The 21784-nt window shown below is 36.0% G+C and overlaps 1 protein-coding gene across 1 annotated transcript in view; it reads right to left on the bottom strand.

Annotated features, from left to right (window-relative positions):
* Positions 1-21784, bottom strand: part of LOC143667402 (phospholipid-transporting ATPase ABCA3-like) — a 182793-nt gene that overhangs the window by 128778 nt on the left and 32231 nt on the right. The window contains exon 6 of the mRNA XM_077141590.1: positions 1018-1277. Coding sequence (XP_076997705.1) covers positions 1018-1277 — 260 coding nt within the window. The remainder of the gene's footprint in view (positions 1-1017; positions 1278-21784) is intronic.

The raw sequence follows: 21784 nt of genomic DNA on the forward strand, positions 1-21784 counted from the left end.
ACTCATGGTGTTAGAAATCAGGTTAATATCTTTAGGAATGTGTTTGAAGAATACACAAGGGAACTTCTAGGGGGCTGGCAATGTTTTATATCTTAACAGGGTCATGATAACATGGGCATACTTATTTAATGGTAAATCCATTCAGCCATATACTTAGGATTTTTACATGTTTCTATGTGCATGTATGTTATATTTCAATGAAAAAGTTTAGAAACAAAAAATAAAGACTAAATATTATAAGTTATATGGTTGAAGTTTGTGTATGATAGTCATGGGGCACTAAAGAAAAAATGTTAAATTATAGTTGAGAATTAATGTAAACATCAAGGAATAGCAGCTATGAAAGCTGAGGCAAGAAAATTAACTGTATTTACCACTCAGAACAGAGAAAGTCATTACAGCTAGAAGATTCAAACCTATGACTTAAGACTGGATGGATAAATTATTGAATTTTGAACTATAAAATCTCTGGCCTTAACACAACATGCTATTGACCAAGACACAATATTGAAAGGACTATAAAAGGTCATCTAGAAGAAACAGTTTCAATGAGCAGAAACTAGGAAGGAAAGAAAGAGAGAGAGGGAGAGCGAGAGAGAGGAAAGGAGGGAGGAAGGTAGGAAAGAAGGAAGGAGGAAGAAATAAATCACAGAATCACAGATAATTGAATTGTATCATAAATTCATCTAGATATAATTCCAAGAGTCAATTTGATTATTTCATTGTAATCCACCTTATACCAAATTGGTTTTAGGGCATTCCACATTTGTATATGATCTGTAATGTTTTTGTGAAGTAGTCTTCTAGAAGGACTAAAAAACAAATCGAGTTTCAATGAAAAGACAAAATTTAGAAAGTTGTCAAGTGATGTAAGTGCTCACTCCTTGGCTGCTACTGAAACATAACTATCTACCAGTGCTAAGTGTAGAGAAATAATCCAACCCTCCATATAAATTTGACCCACATGTGCAAAATTTTCCACAGAAGTTCTATCTATCGCAAGAAGAGCAGAGTTACCTTCAATCTGTTTTCCTTCTCCCACACAATGGATTGAATGAGGGTAAAATGGTTCATAGAGAACATAAATAAAACCACCAAAGGGATGAAAAGGCCAGAATATACAAAGAAGAAATCACGATAATAAGCTGGGTATGGAAATCTCTGAACAAAAATTCTGATATTACTGAACAGCATTTCTGCAGCGGTGCTGTTGTGGTATAGCATAATGGCCTTATCCACGGAATGTTGCATAATTAGGAACCCTTCACTGATGTACCCTAAAGGAGAAAACAAATATTGTTAAGTACAACAGACCAAGAAATAGTTGAGCTGAACAAAGAAGGCAATGATGTCAAAGAAAAACAACAAAACCAATTGTTATAAGAGTTTTAACCATTATAATTTAATTTATAATTTATAATTATAATTTATAATTCCCATAGTCAAAATTTCACAAAGCAGCTATTACGGCTTCACAGCACAAATATACATAATACTTTCTAAAAGGAATCTCATTCCCAGTTTCCCAGAAGTAAAGTACTGCATGAAATTATAGAGCTGTTTTCTGTCGATCAACTGAAATGTATAAGAATGAAATGTATCAATAAAGGCTTTGATTCTGTACCCTGGACATTTGAAAAAGAAATGAAGCTCATACAAGAAGTGATAAATTGAGTTTTGTGTGAGCTGATGTCTACTAAGACAGTGCTACTCAAAGTATGATCCTAACACACAGTTTCTAACTGATATGTGAGCTGAATATAGACATTAAGAGCGAACACTTTAAAACTTTCATAGAAATTTGGCATTTCCATGACATCTAGAAACGAATTTTTATATTTATTTATAAACAAGTGTTTTATATTATGAATGTGAATCCTAAGTCACAAAAATATATGTACATACTTTCTCCCCTCTGAATCTTGCACTTTTTTAACAGTCCTTTTCATATGAGAAGTATTTCATTTCAGTTAAGTCCAATTTGTCCATGTTTTATTTTATAGCTTTATAATTAAGTGACTTTTGTGTCCTAATAAATCAAGGCTTCCCCTAGGGTCATGAAGATATTCTCATGAATTTTGTTGTACAAAGTTTTATGATTTTAGCTTTTGCATTTAGGCTTATGATCATCTTGAATGAATTTTCATTTAAGTTGTGAGGTAGTGATCAAGATTCATTTCTTGGTCAACATATCAAGTTGTTCTAGCATCATTTGTTGAAAAGATTTTCTTTTCTGCAGTGGCATCTGTTTATGTAGGGGTCTATTTCTGGACACCCCGTTAGTTCCATTGCTCTACTTCTTAGTCCTTAAGCAAATATGACAATGTCTTAATTACTGTGGTTTTATAGTAGTTTTGGAATCAAGTTAAGTTATATCCTCCAACATTGTTCTTCCTTTTCAAGATTATTTTGTATATTCCAGGTCATTTTCATTTCCATATACATTTTAGAAAAAAGTTTGTCAATTTTTCAAAAGAGGCAGCTGGGGTTTTGATTGTAAATATATTGACTAAGTCAATTTAGGGAGAATTTATATCTTTAAATATATTGAATCTTCCAACCAATGAAGACAACATTTCACATCATTTATTGCATTCTTTTTTATCTTCTCCCAAAAATGTTTTATATATGTTGGACATAGATTTATAATTTATTTTTGTATACTTTTGTGTCTTGGGATTTTACTAAAGTAACACAACTATAGTAGTATTTTGTAGATTTCTTCAGATTATCTGCATACATGACTGTGTCATCTGCCAAAAAATATAATCTCACTTTTTCTTTTCCAAGCTTTATAGCTTTCATTTATTATTTTTTTTCTGGTACAGGCTAAGATTTCTAGTAGTATGCTGAATAGAAGCAATGAGAGCAAACATCCTTGCTTTACTCCTGATATTAGCGGCAAATAGTTAATTTTTTTTTTTTTTACATGGACAGGCACCGGGAATCGAACCCGGGTCCTCGGGCATGGCGGGCAAGCACTCTTACCTGCTGAGCCACCGTGGCCTGCCCAAGTTAATTTTTCTTAAGTAGACTATACATTTTTTCACAGATGTGCCTTTAGAAAATTCACTTTCATTGCTACTTAGGGTTGGACTTTTTTTTAAGTATAATTTTTATTCTGGAAAATTCATTTTACAGAAACACTACAAAGAAAGTACAGAGAATTTCTGTATACTATATATTTTTTCATATTTACATAATTAACATTTTTATTTTTCTTCATTTCTTCCACTGGCTTTGAGTTAATGTCTACTCTAATTTCCTTTCATACTGAAGGATTTCGTCTAGTAATCCTTGTAACGCAAATCTGCTAACAATGGATTCTCTCAGTCTTTGTTTCTCAGGGATTAGTCATGTAACCAAGAAGTTAGGATTTAAGGGATGATTACGGTTGTTGAATCATTTTATAGATAATCCTTTTTGCTCTCTGGTATACTAGAGTAGACAGAGGGAAACACCTGAACTCTTTGAACTGCAATCCAACTGCCCCGATCCCTGATAATGACTGTATAACCTTTATCTTGTGCCCTTGTGACTGTAACAACCCCACAACTAACTTTCACTTGTACCCATTTTATTTGGTTTTGCGACTTTGAAGTCTTGTGATCACAAAATACAGCTCCTAATGTTTATTAATAAAGGGTCTTGGGTCAGTCCAGAACTAACCCACCCCAAGTCCAGAGTTATCTTGATATCCAAGCCTGGACCTAACCAAAATGGGCCTGCCTGGCATATGCAGTAGTTTTAACTTTAACCTATAAGTGACCTATACCTCATTATAATACTAAAAATCATTCCCATCATCATATTAAGGCCACAATTTTTTACATATACTCTGTGACTAAGCATGTAATCAATCTGCACATGCTCAATAATTAGATCGCCTCTAATTACATCATTTGGAGCCATTGTGCTCCTTAACCTGCCCATCTTTTAATACTATAAAAAATAATTATAGCTCAAGGAGACAGTTTTTGGGCTGATAGGCCATCTGCATCATGCCTAGCAATAAACTTGTTCTTTCTCTCCCTGAAACCTCAGTGTGTCAAGAACTGATCATTGAGCACACCGGGCAAAGAAACTACTGTCATTGTCTGGTAACAGTTTGGTGACCCCTAGTTGGGACAAAGATTCTTAAGGACTTCAGCTGACCAAAGTTCTGGAGCCCCAGCAGAGCAGATAAATGTGGTAACCAAGCCTTTTGTGGCTGCCAGACATTATTTAGTTGAGAGGCGTGGCAATCATGTTTTTCTCTGTTCTCCTGGTACTCCTGATCCTTTCAGCACCTTAAAAAGCTTCAAAGAGTGAAACCATTTCCAGCTCCAAATCTGGACATCTGCTGGGTGTGTTGTCAAGGTAAAAATTAATCAGGAAGTTAATACAGCAGGTCCCATTTCCAGAATGATCCCTCTTGCTCTGCCTCTACACCTCTTCGTTTTCTGGATACTACTCTATATACCATAAATTTTTAATGGGATGTTATCTTGTCCCAGGAGACCACAGTACATAAACAGATATACAGTATATCAATGATACTACAATTTCATGCAAGGGATTATTAGAGGGAAAATGTCTAAAAAAGTCTTAGAAAGGCAATAACGAAAAAAGATTGAGAAATATTGCTGTATACCTTGCAGCCAGCTTTCCTGATATTACCTTCTTACATATTCATATTACATTTGTCAAAACCCAGAAATTGACATTGGTACAACACCGTTAACTAAATTACAGACTTTTCTTGGATTGCACCAATTTTTCCATTAATGTTCTTTTCCTGTTCTATGGTACGTGAATGTATTTAGTTGTCATGTCTCCATAGTTTCCTCTGATCTGTGAAAGTTTCTTTTTTCCTTGTTCTTCATGACCTCGAAAATTTTCAATAGTACTGGTCAGGTATTTTGTACAATGTTCCACAATTTGGATTTGTCTGCTGTTAGACAAATCCTCACTATTAGACCAGGGTTATAAGTTTGCTAGAAAGTGCTCAGAGATGAAGTGCTTTCTTAATCACATTATATCAGGGGGCATTTGATATCAGCCTGACTTAGCACTGGTGATATTAATGGTGATCACTTAGCTATAGTGATGTCTTCTAGTTTTCTTCACTGTAAACTATTTTTTCCCCTTTCTACACTCTATTCTTTGAAAGCAAGCTATTAAGTCCAGCCCACACTTAAGGGGAAAGGCATTAAGTTCCACCTCCTACAAACACAATATCTACATATATTATTTGGAATTCTCCTATAAGGAAGATTTGTGCATTCCGTTCTTGTAGTTATTCAGTCATTTATTTGTATCAGCACAGATTAATAGAAATTTATTTTATTCTTTGGGTTACAATCAATTAGTATCATTAATTATTTTGATGCTCAATTTCTTCCAGCTTTGGCCATTTGGACTCTTCTAGGTTGTCTCTTTTGTTCTTTTGGACAGTCCCAATCCCACCACAAACTCAACTTTTTTTCAAATTTTTTTTAAACTTTTTTTTTTTGGCATGGGCAGGCTCCAGGAATCGAACCCAGGTCTCCAGCACATTTTAAACTTTTTTTTTTATTGTATAATAAAACATATATACAAAGCAAAGAAAGAAAAAAACAATAAGTTTCAGAGTATTTTTCAACAAGTAGTTACAGGACAAATCCCGGAGTTTGTGGTGGATTATCATACCATCATTTTAGATTTGTCATTCTAGCTACTCCAGAACATAGGAGGCTAGAAGGAATAAGTATTTTTATTATCATCACAATCGACTTTTTTTCTTTTTTGTGAAAAATAACATATATACAAAAAAGCAATAAATTTCAAAGCACAGCACAACAATTAGGTGGAGAATAGATTTCAGAGTTAAGTATGAGTTACAATTCCACAATTTTAGGTTTTCACTTCTAGCTGCTCTAAGATATTGGAGATTAAAATATCTCATTTGTATGAATTCATGAATATGATTCAGCAATCATACTCATTTGTTAAACCCTACCTTCTCTGTATAACTCCACCATCCCCTGTGACCTTTCTCCCACTCTCCAGGGATATTTGGGCTATGCCCATTTTAACTTTTTCATGTTGGAAGGGGCTGTAGATAACATAGGACAAGGGGATGGAACTAGTTGATGTTCTGGAGAGACTGGCCCTTCTGCATTTCAGGACTTATCTGGTCTAGAGACCCATCTAGGGGTTGTAAGTTTCTGAAAAGTTACCCTAGTGCATAGAACCTTTTTAGAATCTTATATAACATCATAAGTGTTCTTTAGGATTGGCAGGAATGATTTTAATTGGGAGTTGGCAAGCTATGAGAGATAGCAATGCCTAACTGAAGCTTATGTAAGAGTGATCTCCTAGTAGCCTCTCGACTGAAGAGAGGATTTTTTTTTTCTAACATGGGCAGGCACTGGGAATTGAACCGGGGTCCTCTGGCATGGCAGGCGAGAACTCTGCCTGCTGAGCCATTGTGGCCCATCCCTGAAGAGAGGGACTTTGAAAGCTACAAGAGAAACGTGATTTATCATATACAAGGGATCCCTGATAAGGCCAACAGCAGATTATTCATCAGAAACCATGGAGGCCAGAATGATCAGTGGAATGGAATATTTAAAGTCTTTAGTGAAAAATCTGTCAACAAGAATTCTATATCTGGCAAAATTATCTTTCAAAAACGAAGGAAAAATGAATGAACATGCAGGTAAACAAAAGCTTAAGAATTAATTACCAGAAGACCTGCCCTATAAAAAATCCTAAAAAGAGCCCTTTAGACTGAAGGACAGACACCAGACAGCAACTTGAAGCCATAAGAAGAAATAAGGAACATTAGTAAAGGTAACTATACAGATAAACATAAAGTCCTGTGTGATTATTCTTTTGGTATAATTTGGTATAAAACCAAAATTATACTTTTGGTTCATAAATTCTCTCTCCCCACCCATATGACTCAGGCAAATATGTACAATAAATTATATGTTTATGTTAATGGGCATTCAACGTATAAAGATTTAACTGAGACAATAAAATATAAAAGAGGGAAAGAGATATATAGGAATAGTTTTTATACCACTGAAACTAAGTTGTACTAGTTGAACTAAGTTGTTATTTGTTTAAGATGTTAGTTGTAAGTACAAACGTAACGACTAAGAAATATAGATACAAGTAAATAAGGAGGAGGAGACTTTCAGGAATGTGGCCGAGTGGAGTGGATTGAGTTCACTCCTGCTCTGTGGAACAAGATAGGAGATGGGGAGAAAATGACCCGGTCTGCAGGATGTGAGTAAGCAAAACAGGGTCTCTAGGGTATTTTGGGGTGAAGAGAAGCAGGGGATAGGGATGGGGAGAGCGGTGGGCGGGGGGCTCAATCGACTGTGATCACCACTGGGGCAGGCTGCAGTGGGAGAGGAGCTAATCGGAGGGAACTGACAATATTTTTGCTCCAGCCTGCCGCAACTGCTGGCTGGGGAAACTTTCCCACGTGGGTTGTAGTTGACAGCGCCTGCAGGGAGCCCAGAGGCAGACCCAGTCATCCACGTGGGGGGGCCAGGAGGTTGGGAATAGCTGGCCCCACAGGAAAGGTATTTGGCAGACCTGCCCGGCACCAGGAGCTGTGGGTCAGTTGATCCCCAGGGCGCTGGTTGGTTCTCCAGTCCTGATGTATAATTCTTTTACTGTGTCATTGGATTCGATTTCCAAGTATATTTTCTTAAGAACTTTTCCATCTGTGTTTATTAGGGAGATAGGCCTATAGTGTTGCTTTCTTATATCATCTTTATCTGGTTTGGGCATTAGAATGATGTTAGATCTATAAAATTAGGCAGCGTTCCTTTTTCCTCAAGTTTTTGGAAGAGTTTGAGCAGGATTGGTTCTAGCTGTTTTTGGAATGTTTGATAAAATTCACCTGTGAAGCCATCTGGTCCTGGGCTTTTCTTTTGGGGAAAATATTTGATGACTGACTGAATCTCTTTAGTCGTAATTGGTTTGTTGAGAGCTTCTATTTCTTCTCTAGTCATTATAGGTAATTCGACTGTTTCTAGGAATTTTTCCATTTCATCTAAGTTGTCTAGTTTGTGGCATATCGTTGCTTATAATATTCTCTTACGAATTTTTAAAATTTCTTCATGATCTGTGGTAACAACTCCCCTCTCATTTGTGATTTTGTTTACCTGCACCCTCTCTATTTTTTATTTGTTAGTCTAGCTAGGGATTTTCTTAAAGAACCAACTTTTGGTTTTGTTGATTCTTTCTATTGTTTTCTTGTTCTCCTGGTGTTTGGGGGTATAATGATCTGTGTATATCTATATCAGGATCAAGTAGGATTTTATAACAGAAATGCAAGAATGACTCAATGTTAAGAAAATCAATCAAGATAATACAACATATTAACAATCAAAAGGAAAAAATCACATGGTCATATAATCAATGCTGAAAAAGGCTTTGACAAAGTCCAGCATCCTTTCCTGATAAAAACAGTTCAAAAGTTAGGAATTGAAGGACAGTTTCTCAATATCATAAAGGGCATATACGCAAAACCCATAGCCAGCATCATATTTAATGGTGAAAGACTGGAAAGCATTCCCCCTAAGACTGGGAATGAGACAAGGATGCCCATTATCACCACTATTATTCGACATTGTACTAGAAGTCCTAGTGGGAACAATTAGACAGGAGAAAGAAATAAAAGGCATCCAAATAGGAAAGAGAGAAGTAAAACTTTCATTATTTGCAGATGACATAATCCTATACTTAGAAAACCCTAAGAAATCTATGGCACAGCTACTTGAACTAATAAACAAATTCAGCAAAGCGGTAGAATACAAGATTAAAGTACAAAAATCAGTAATGTTTCTATACACAAGAAATGACCGATATGAAGAGACAATTCAGGAAGAAATTCCATTCAAAATAGCAACCAAAAGAATCAGGTTTCTAGAAATAAGGAAAGCCAGGGATGTCAAGGACTTCTACACAGAAAATTACAAAAAAAAAAAAAACTTCTAAAAGAAATTTAAAATGACCTAAATAGATGGAAAGACACTCCATGCTCATGGATAGGAAGGATGAATGTCATCAAGGTGTCAATTTTATAAAAACTGATCCACAAATTCAATGTAATACCAATCAAAATCCCAGCAACCTACTCTGAAGACTTGGAAAAGCTGGTTATCAAATTTATATGGAAAGGAAAGAAACCTTGAATAGCAACAATAGCATCCAAAAGAATGAAATACTTTGGAATAAATTTTGGTAAGGAGGTGAAAGGCTTATACACTGTAAACTACGAAACATTACTGAGGGTGATATCATCAACATGGCAACATAAAAAGCCACTGAAAATCTCTCCTCAAAAAGAGATTCAGCCATCAAAAAGAACAATTCTGAATTGTTCAAAATTTGGATGAGGATGTGGACTGAAAAGGAACCCTACAAATTCTTAAATTGAAGAAGTAGAAGAATATTAGGTAGGAAATTTCTGTCCCGGATCTGCTGGTCCTCTCCCCTTCCCCTCACTTGGTCTCACTGTGTGGGATGGGTAGAGAAACAGCAGCAGGGAACCCTCCCAAGGGGGATACATAATACATGTGCTCTCACAGCAGTGAGACAGACCCTCACCCTTTGGAGACCTGGGGGACAGGGGAGAGCATTTCAAGGCTTAGGTCAGTGATAGACAGAGAATCTGAGAAAACATAGACAGAAGCTGTGTTTACAACCCTGGGTCTCAAAGTCCTCCCCACCCCTGTGAGAAACCACAGCAAAAGACTTGCCTGGGAGGAGGCTAAAGACTGGAACAGCTTGGGGTGTACTCTACCACAAATAAAATGGGAGACACAGACCCATATTGAGCCGGACTTTGGATGGCAAAGAGAGAGAACAGAAAATCTGCAGTTTCAGCCAGACCTGGATAGATACAACTAGGACTCTGAGGACAATTAAGTTATTGAACAGAGCCATCTGCTAGGCAGAACAGAAAGTGCAAGAAAATTGAAGAGCTTTTTCAGAGTGAATCCAAAAACTTATTTCAGGCTGACTAGAGTGGTTCTAGAGATGCTGCAGAGGAATCTGCCCCTGTTTTGGCTAAGAAACATGGATAACCTAACTGTTAAAGTAGGGCCCTAAAACAAACCCAGGTCTTGCAGGATAGTGAAAAATGGGGCATCACTAGCAGACAAGCAAGACTGTTTTATCCACAAACAAACACATTGCTGTGGTGCCTTGTTTGGGGGCTGGGGGGGAGATTAGGGGACAGAACAAATCTGAGAATTGACCAGTGAGAAACACAAAGTAAAAATCTGAACAACAGGGAATCCCTAGGCAAAAGACATAAAATGATCTCTAGAATAAACTAAGCAAGAAAATCTGATGCTTTGCCAGGAGAAAATCAAGACTCATACCAGGAAGAATAAACATATGACCATTTGGTGGGATACAGGAATTGGAATAAATAATTAATGATGTCAAAACAGATCTTCTGAAACAACTGAATCAGTTTAGGGAAAATATGGAAACAGACATGGAGCATATAAAGAAGACATAGGGTGTGCATAGAGAAGAACTCAAAAGCTTGAAAAAACAAATGGCAGAACTAATGGGAATGAAAGGCAGAACAGAAATGATTAACAACAAAATGGAGACATACGGCCACAGAGTTCGTGAAGTGGCAGAAGAAAGAATTAGTGAACTAGAAGACAGATATCTGAAATTCTACACAAAAGAACAGATCGGGGAAAAAAAAGGAAAAATTTGAGTAGGGTCTCAGGGAACTGAATGACTACATGAAGCTATATTGTGCTATGTATGTGTTATGGGTGTCCCAGAAGGAGAAGAGAAGGGAAAAGGCTCAGAAATGGAGGAAAAATTTCCCAACTCTTATGAAGGACATAAAACTACAGATTCAAGAAGTGCAGCATACCCCAAACAGAATAGATCCAAATAGACCTACATGAAGACACTTACTAATCAGATTGCCATTGTCAAAGATAAAGAGAGAATTCAGCAAGAGAAAAGCAATAATCACATGCTAGGGAAGCTCAGTAAGACTAAGTGTGGATCTTTCAGAAGAAACCACAAAGGCAAGAAGGCAGTGGGATGATATATTTAAGATATTGAAAGAGAAAAACTGCCAACCAATAATTCTATATCTGGCAAAACTGTCTTTCGAAAACAAGGGAGAGTTTAAAATATTTTCAGATAAATAGACATTGAGAGAGTTCATGAAAAGAGACCTTCTCTGAAAGAAATTCTAAAGGGAGCACTACAGGTAGATAGGAAAAAGACAAGAGAGAGAGAGGTTTGGAGAAGAGTGTTGAAATGAAGATTAGCAGGAAGGGTAACTAATTAGGGTTAAAAGAGAGAAAAAAATAAGGTACAATAGATATAATCTAAAAGAAAAAATGGTTTAAGAAAGTACAGCCTTTATAGAAATAACATTAAATGTTAATGGATTAAACTCCCCAATCAAAAGATACAGATTTGCAGAATGGATTAAAAAAGAGGATATATCTATATGCTGTCTACAAGAGACTCACTTAAGCTCATGGACAAAAAACACGTTGAAAATTAAAGGCTAGAAAAAGATACTCCATGCAAACAACATCCAGAAATAAGCAGGGGTAGCTATACTATTATCAGACAAATTAGATTTCCTATGTAAAACAATTAAAAGTGATAAAGAACATTATGTATTAATAAAAGGAACAATTCATCAGGAAGACATAACAATCATAAATATTTACCTGCTGAGCCAGAGTGTCCCAAAATACACGAGGCAAACACTGACAACACTGAATGGAGAAGTAGATGCTTCTACAGTAGTGATGGAGACTTCAACACACCATTCTTATAAATGGATCAGTAAGGAAGCAGAGATCTTGAATAAGCAGGTCTCAGTAAATTTGAGAATATCAAAATTATAAAAAGCATTTCCTTATATTATTATATAATGAAATTGGAAATCAGTAACAGGCAGAAGACTGGAAAATTCACAATGTATGAGGTTAAATGACACACTCTTAAACAAGCAGTGGGTTAAGGAAGAAACTACAAGAGAAATTAGTAAATATCTCAAGGCAAATGAAAATAAAACACAAGATATCAAAACTTACAAGATGCAGCAAAGGCAGTGCTGAAAGGGAAATTTACTGCCCTCAACACCTATATTTAAAAAGAAGGGCAAAAATCAATGAATTAATTGCTCACTTGGAGGAACTAGAGAAAGAACAGCAAACTAACCCCAAGGAAAACAGAAGAAAGAACAAAGATTAGAGCAGAAATAAATAAAATTGAGAACATAAAAATAGAGAGGATCAATAAAACCAGAAGTTGGTTCTCTGAGAAAGCCATTAAAATAGATGAACTCTTAGCTAGGCTATCAAAGAAACAGAAAGGATGCAAATAAATAAAATAAAAAATGGGAGGGGGGATACAACTACTGATGCTACAGAAATAAAGGAGATAATGAGAGAGTACTATGAACTGCATACTAACAAGCTAGAGAACTTAGACTAAACTGACAACTTCCTAGAAAAGCAAGCACAACCAACACTGACTCGAGAAGAAATATGACCTCAACAAACCAATCAGAAGTGAAGAGATTAAATCAGCCATCAAAAAAAAGAGAAAAAGCCATAACAGAAAAATCCAGGACCAGAGGGCTTCACATATGAATTCTACCAAACATTCAAGAAAGAATTAGTAATCCTACTCAAACTCTTCAAGAAAACTGAAGAGGAATGAAAACTACTTAACTCATTCAATAAACTCAATATCACCCTAATACCTAAGCTATGCAAAGATATTACAAGAAAGGAAAATTATATACTAATCTCTTTAATGAATATAGATGCAAAAATCCTCAAAAAAATACTTGCAAATTGAACCCAGCAGCACGTTAAAAGAATTATACACCATGACCAGAATATATAAAAAACCCATAGCCAACATTATACTCAATGGGGAAAGACTGAAAGCTTTCCCTCTAAGATTAGGAACAAGAAAAGGATGACTATGGTCACCACTATTATTCAACATTGTACTGGGAGTTCTAGCTAAAGCAGAACTATGGAAGCAGGAGTCTGGCTGAAGAGATTTTCTTGGTCTAAGAGAGAAGGTCTCCTGTCCCTGTCTTTGTTTGGAGGGGGACAGACCTTCTGTCCCAATGTCTGGGGAGAATGTGGCCCCCACAGCAATGTTTGATGTTCAGGAAGACCATGGTCACTGATCCAGTGCTTGGAAAGGGTGGGGCTGTGGCTACAGCAGGCCCAGAGGACAAAGCACCAATCCACAGATAACTCTCAGGTCTTGGAATCTAAAGGAGTTTGCCCAGCTAGGCTTTGAACTTGCTTGACCTGTGGCACCTGTTTTCCTTTCCATTTCTCCCTACTGGAATGGAAATGTCTAGCCTATCCATGTCCCACCATTGCATTTTGGAAGCAGATAACTTATGTTTTAATTTGTAAAAGCTGCTGAAATGCAATATCAAAATAGAATGGCTTTTAAAAAGGGAATTTATTAAGTTGCAGGTTTATAGTTCTAAGGCTGTGAAAATGTCCAAATTAAGGCAAAGCTATAAAAATGTCCAAACTAAGGCATGCAGGTAAAGATACCTTGGCTCAAGAAAGCCAATGATGTTTGGGCACATGGAGACATCAGTTAGCTTTCTCTCCTGGCTTCTTGTTTCATGAAGCTCCCCAGGGGATGTTTTCCTTCTCCATCTCCAAAGGTCTCTGGCGGTGTGGGCTCTGCTGGCTCTGTACTTTTTCCAAATGGTTCTCTTTTAAAGGGCTCCAGTAAGCAACCCTACCTTGAATGGGTGGAGACACATCTCCATGGAAATTATCTAACCAAAAGTTACCACCCACAACTGGGTAGGTCATATCTCCACTGAAACAATAAAAAAAGATTCCACCCAGCAATATTGAATGAGGATTAACAGACATAGCTTTTCTGGGGTATATTATAGCTCCAAATTGGTACAACTTGTTTTCTAGGTTTCACAGGTCCAAAGACAGAAGGAATTTGCGCTCCAGGAAAGACTACACCCATAACCGATTTTGATGAGAATTTGGAGTTGTTGCAAGTTGTTACTGAAATGGTTTATAGCTCTTGGGATATCGGGATGGGGTGAATGCATTTTGCATGTGGGAAGAATGTATATTTTGGGGGTCCAGAGGGCAAACTATGGTAGATTGAATCATGCACCCTAGCAAAAGACATATTCTTGATCTGCATTCTTGGGAGTGTGAACATATTTATAAATAGTATCTTTGTATATGTTAAGGTGAGAGGCAGGATGTGGACTATTTATGAATAGGATCTTTGAGGATTTATATTTGGCCAATCCAAATTAGGGTGGGCCCTAATTCTTATTAATGGAGCCCTTATAAAAAGGGAATTCAGATACAGTCAGAGAAGCCAGAAGTCAGAGAAAGCCACAGGAGACTAAGGACATTGCCATATGATGGAGGCAGAGATGTAAGCCACAGAGCCCCAAGCATAGTGACAAGCCATCTAGACTTTGAGAGAAAGCATGGCCTTGTGAATGCCTTGCTTTGAAACTGCTGGCCTCTAAAACCGTCAGCCAATAAATTCTTGTTGTTTAAGTCCCACCAATTATGTGGTGTTTGCCGTAACAGCTCTGATAAACTAAACACTGGGGTAGGGTTTATTGGTTATTAGGTGTTACCCTTTTTATGTATTGCTGGATTCAATTTGCTAATATTATGTTAAATATTTTTACCCCTAAATTCCTAAGGAATATTATAATACTTTCCTCTCAAGATCCTGTGAGCTTTTGGTTTCAAGGTTATGATATCTCATAAAGCAAACTGGGAGGAAATCCTCTTTATCAAGACTCTGAATTTGTATATGAACTTTGTGTACTTGGATCAGGACAAGAAATCTTCAGCTATGATTATGGCTTTTTCTATTTCCTCATTTAGTTATGTTTTGGTTTGCTAATGCTGCCAGAATGCAATATACCAGAAAATGGAACAGCTTTTAAAAAGGTAATTTATTAAGTTGCAAGTTTCTAATTCTAAGGCTGTAAATATGTCCGAGCTAAGGCATCCAGGGAAAGATACCTTGGCTTAAGAAGGCTAATGGGTCTGGAACACCTCTGTCAGCTCGAAAGGCATGTGGATTGCATCTGCTGAGGTCTTTGGCTTGTTGTTTCAAACAGCTTCCCCAGGGGCATTTTTTCCCTTCATCTCTAAACGTCTGGGTCTCCTGTTAACTCTGAAGCTTTTTCCAAAATGGTTCCCTCTTAAAGGACTCCACTAAGGAACCCCACCTTGAATGGGTGGAGACCATTCCATGGAAATCGCCTAATCAACAGTTTCCACTCACAATTGGGTGGGGCACATCTCTACGGAAACAATTTAATCAAAAGATCTCATGCCACAATACTGAATCAGGATTAAAGAACATGGCTTCTCTGGAGTACACAACAGTTTCAACAGTACAAATTGCATCAATTTTTGTTTTGTGCATTTTGGAGTTACTATCAGGCTTATATGTATTTATTTACATATATGTATATATATGTATATGTGTATATAAATGCATATGAATATATATGTAATGCTTGATCAATTGACTTTTATATCATCTTGAAAATTCCTCTTTATATCTAATAATACTCCTTGTCTTGACATTTTTATTTTCTGATATTAATAAAGCTATGTTATCTCTTACAATTAGTATTGGCATGATATATATTTTTCATCCTTTAATTTTCAATCAATTTTGTCTTTATGTTTAAAATGTGTCTCTTATAGACAGTATATCTACTTTCTTGCTTTTTGTTAAGTCTGAGAAACTCTGCCTTTTATATGGGGTGTTTAGTCATTTAAATTTAATGAAATTATCTATTTATGTTGAGAATTGAATCATGCACACAAAAGACACTTCAGGTTTTAGTCCACATTCATGTGGGTGTGAACACATTTGTGAACAAGACCTTTGAAGATGTTATAATTAGTTAAGAAGCAAATCCCCCTAAATCATTTGTCCTTCTAATGATGTTGGAGTTCTAGTCTCCCAGACTGTGACAAATAAATCCCTGTTGTTTAAGCCAACCAGTGTGTGGCATTTGTTAGAGCAGCCTTGGCAAACACAATATGGTCATCTACATGCATACTATTTGTTTCTCTACGCCCCATCTGTTTTCGTTCCTTTTTCTTTGCCTCTTGACTCTTTCAGGTGAGGTGTTTTTTTTTTTTATTCCATTCCATCTCATTTTAGACTTTTTACCCATATTTCTTTAATTTTTAGTTGTTTCTCTAGAGATACAAAATGAACTCTTTCCTTATCGCAACAGTGAATGAGTATCATGCAAGTTTACATATATGTAAAGACCTCCTCCCTATAGTATAATTCCATTTATCCTCTTTTCTTTGTTTACTCTATTTTATATTATATTATCCCAACTCGTATTATAAATCCTATAACAGTTATTGATTTTGCTTTATATACTCAATCTTTTCTCTCTCTGCTTTAAACCAGAAAATATATTGTGTCTGTTTTTAAAGAAATTGAGAAAAGAAAAATTCTTTTCATTTAATTATATATAATCAATTCCAGTGTACTTTATTCTTTTCTGTAGAAATGATTGCTTTTCCTTGGTACTATAGCTCTGTGGAGAGCTTTCCTTAGGATTTCTTATAGCATGTCAAATTACAGTCATCTTATAGTGTGATATCTTATAGTCTCCATTTTCTGAAATTCAACTTTCGTTTATCTGAAAATGCCTTTATTCACCTTAATTTTTGAAGAATGTTTTCAATAGCTATAGAATTTTAGGTTGACAGCTTCTTTTTATCAGATTTTAAAGATATTTTCCATTATTGTCTGGCTTTTATTGTTTCTGTTGAGATATCAGCCATTATTTTTATTGCTGTTCTCATGTATATGCTGTCTTTTTTGTGTGTGTCAAACTCCTTTTCAGATTTTCCCTTTATCTTTGGTTTTCCCTAGATTAACAATGATGTGTATAGATGTGGTTACTTTGTATTTATCCTGATTGAAATATGTTGAGCTTTTTTGGACCTTTAGTCTATAATTTTTATCAAATTTGAAAAATATCCGACACCTTAAATCTGCTTTCTGCCACATTCTGTTTCTCCTTTCATATGGTATCTCCAGCTACCATCAGGTGGCATTTAATATTGTCTGACAGGTCGCTAATACTGTGTTCATTTTTTAAACTGAGATGAAATTCATATAGATAGCCATTCCAACCGTTTTGAATGGCGGTATTTTGTACATTCACAATGTTGAGCAACTACCACCTCTACCTAGTTCCAAAACATTTTCATCACCCCCCAAAATAAACCCCATTCCTTTAAAGCAGTTACTCTCTATTTTCTTCTCTCCTCAGCCTCTGTAAACCACCAGTCTGCTTTCTGTCTCTTTGGATTTACCGATTCCAAACATTTCAAATAAATGGAAGCATACAGTATCTAATATTTTGTGTCCGGCCTCTTTTATTTGGCATAATGTTTTTGAGGTTCATTCACAATGTAGTATGTATCAATACTTCATTCATTTTTATGTCTGAATAATGCCAATCTTTTCTCTCTTTGCTTTAGACCAGAAAATATATATTGTGTCTTCAAACTTATTGATCCTTTATTTTGTTCTGTCCAATATGCTATTAATCCCATCTAATAAATGTCTGATTTCAGATTTTTGTTCTAGAATTTTCATCTGTTTCAGTTTTGTCATACACATTTATTTTCATAAATTCCTGATCTCTTCATCCATTCTATCCACCTTTTTTTAAACATACTTATTAACATACCTATAAAATTGTGTTAAAGCCCTTGTCTGCTAGTTCCTATACCTCGTTGTGGAGACCCAGGGCTCAGGCACAACTGCCCCCCCCTTCCATGTTAAGAATAAGTAACTGCACTTAGTCTCTTACATCAGTGACCCAACCAGAAGCTGCAGGTCAAGAGGCCTCCTCAGGGAGGGAATGTACAGATGGTATTGTAACCCCTTTATCTTGGAAAGCATCAAAATTCCTCTTCCTTGATCACTGCTGATGACAAACTTCAGACCCCTGTGCTATGAGACCCTGCTGAAACTCTGTTGTTACACCCTGGCCCTAAATCCTTATAAGCTGTCCTTGCACTCCCTACCCCTTTGTGGAGCACTAATTTACATTTTCTAACCAGCCACCATCAGGAAGAATCCCCTGTTTCTAAATCTTAATAAAATCCATTACTAACTCTCTGCCTAACCTATTTTTGGTCTTAGGGCTGCATCAAACTGAGCTTTTCAAGAGCTGGGCTGGAATGCTCATTTATTTGCACATTTATATATATTGACTCTGTTTTTTTTTTGCTTTTGGATAACATTCTCCTGCTTTCTTGTATATCATAATTTTGAATTGCATGGCAGATATCATAATTTTAAAAAGTGGACACTAAAGTATATTTTATAATAGCCCCTTCCTCTTTCATGCAGCTAGAGTGATTCCATAATTACATATTCCAAATTCCATAAGAGTCTAGTTGAGCTGAACCTGTGTTGAGGTCTGTTTGGCTTTCCAATGGGACCAAGGATATCTACCTTCATTCCTCTGGCCATACCTATCTTCCTTATCCCCTGCAGCATTACCAATGCATAGTATCTTTTATTTTCTCAGGAACTGAAGTAGGACAAGACTTCCAGCCAAGAATTCTGTACCCAGCCAAACTGTCCTTCAAAATGGAGGAAGAGATTAAATTTTTCACAGACAAACAAATTCTGAATGAATTTGTCAACAAGAGACTGGCCCTAAAGAATACTACAAGGAGTTATGTCAGTTGGAAAAAAAGACAGGAGAGGGAGGTCTGGAGGAGGGCACAGAATTGAAGAGAACCAGTAAGGGTAATTTAAAGGATAAAAAGAGAAAGAGGGAAAATAATATATAGATCTGACAAATAAAATCCAAAGGATGAAACGATAGATTCAATAAACACCTTTTCAGTAATAACTTTGAATGTTGATGGACTAAACCTACCAATTAAAAGATACAATTTGGCAGAATGGATTAAGAAATATAATTCAGGTATGTGCTTCTTACAAGAGATTCATTTTAGACATAAGGATACAAATAGATTGAAGGTGAAAGGATGGATAAAGATGTTCCATGCAAGTTGTAACCAAAAGAAAACAAGAGTACTTATACTAATATCACATAAAATAGACTATAAATGTAAACACATCATAAGAGACAAAGATGGATACTATATATTAATAAAAGGGACAATTCACCAAGAAGAAATAACAATCATAGAGCTCCAAAGTATATGAGATGACACTGGAAAAACTGAAGGGAATGACAGATATTTCAACAATAATAGTAAGAGATTTCAATATACCACTCTCCTCTATAGATAGAACAACCAGACAGAAGAGCAACGAGGAAATAGAGAAGTTAAACATTTTGATAATTGAATTATACCTAACAGACATATATAGGTCATTATGTCCCAAAACACTAGGATATACATTCTTCTCTAGTGGTCATGGAACATTCTCCAGAATAGATCATATGCCGGGGCACAAAACAGGTCTTTATAAATTTTAAAACATGGAAATTATTCAAAACACTTTCTCTGATCACAGTGGAATGAAGCTGGATAGCAATAACCACCAAAGAATGAGAACTTTCACAAATACATGGAGATTACAAAAAATTGCTAGAGAAATCAGTAGCTATCTGGAGATGAATGAAAATGAGAATATGGGATGTGGCAAAGGCTGTACTGAGAGGAAATTTATTGCCCTAAATGCCTATATTAAAAAACAAGAAAGAGCAAAATTCAAGAATTTAACAGCTCACTGGGAGGAATTTGAGATAGAACAGCAAACTAACCCCAAAACAAAAAGAATAGAAATAACAAAGATTAAAGCAGAGTGAAATGAATGGGAGAACAAAAGAAAAATAAAATCAATAAAACCAAAAGTTGATTCTTGAGAAAATCAATAAAATCAATGGCCACTAGCAAGGTTGAAAAAAAAGAGAGAGGGTACAAATAAACAAAACCAGAAATGAGGACAGGTGTGTTACTACAGACCCTGAAGAAATAAAAGAAATTATAAGAAATTATGAACAACCATATGCCCACAAACTAGACAACTTAGGTGAGATGGACAAATTTCTGGAAATACATAAACAAGCTACACTGACTCAGGAAGAAATAGAAGATCTCAACACCAATCACAAGTCGATTCAATCAGTCATCAAGAATCTTTCTACAAAGAAATGCCCAGGGCCAGATGCCTCGTCAAACATTCCAAAATGAAATAACACCAATCCTGCTCAAACTTAAAAAAAATTGATGAAGAAGGAACACTACATAACTAATTTTATGAAGCTAATATCATTTTAATACCAAAACCGAGTAAAAATGGTATAAGAAAGGAAAATTACAGGTCAATCTCCCTAATGAACATAGATGCAAACATTCTCAACAAAATACTACCAAATAAAATCCAACAATACATTAGAATTATACACCACAACCAAGTGGGGTTTATACCAGAAATGCAAGGATGGTTCAACACAAGAAAATCAATTCATGTAATATAGTACATTAACAAATCAAAAGGGAAAAATCACATGATTATCTTGATTGATGCTGAAAAAGCATTTTACAAAATTCAACATCCCTTGCTGAGAAAAACACTTCAAAAGATAACAATCAAAGGCAATTTCCTCAATATGATAAAGGACAAATATGAAAAGCCCATAACCAGCATTGTACTCAATGGAGAGAGACCAAAATCTTTCCCCTTAATATCTGGAATGAAACAAGGATGCCCTCTTTCACCACTATTATTTAATATTGTACTAGAAATTCTAGCTAGAGCAATAAGGGAGGAAAAAGAAATACAAGGCATCCAAATTGGAAAGTAGGAAGTAAAACTTGCATTATTTGCAGATGACACAATACTACACTTAGAAAATCCTGAGAAATGTACAACAAAGTTAATTGAGCTAATAAACACGCAGCAAGGTGGTGAGATATAAAATTAATGTGTGTTCTAGTTTGCTAGCTGCCAGAATGCAATATACCAGAAACAGAATGGCTTTTAAAAGGGGGAATTTAAAAAGTTGATAGTTTACAGTTCTAAGGCCAAGAAAATGTCCCAGTTACAGCAAGTCTATAGAAATGTCCAATCAAAGGCATCCAGGGAAAGATACTTTGGTTCAAGAAGGCCAATGAAGTTCAGGGTTTCTCTCTCTAGTCAGAAGGCACATGGCAAATGCAGTCACAGTTTCTCTCTTGGCTGGAAGGGCACATGGTGAACAAGGCATCATCTGCTAGCTTTCTCTCCTGGCTTCCTGTTTCATGAAGCTCCCCAGGAGGTGTTTTCCTTCTTCATCTCCAAAGGTCACTGGCTAGTGAGCTCTCTGCTTCTCATGGCTATGTCATTCTTCTCTGGCTCTCTCTGAATCTCTTTCATTCTCCAAAATGTTTCCTCTTTTATAGGACTCCAAAAACTTCTCAAGACCCACACACATGGGTGGAGACATGTCGTCACCTAATCCAGCTTAACAACCACTCTTGAGTAAATCACATCTCCAGGGAGATGATCTGATTACAGTTTCAAACATACAGTATTGAATAGGTATTACTCTACCTTTATGAAATGGGATTTTGACTAAAACGGCTTTTCTAGGGTTCATACATCCTTTCAAACCAGCACAATGTGCAAAAATGAGTAATGTTTCTACACACAACCAATGGCCTAATTGAGGAGTCAGTTAAGGAAAAAATTCCATTCAAAATAGCAACTAAAAGAATCAGCT

Source organism: Tamandua tetradactyla, chromosome 23 (genome assembly GCF_023851605.1).
Source record: "Tamandua tetradactyla isolate mTamTet1 chromosome 23, mTamTet1.pri, whole genome shotgun sequence".
Classification (NCBI taxonomy): Eukaryota; Metazoa; Chordata; class Mammalia; order Pilosa; family Myrmecophagidae; genus Tamandua; species Tamandua tetradactyla.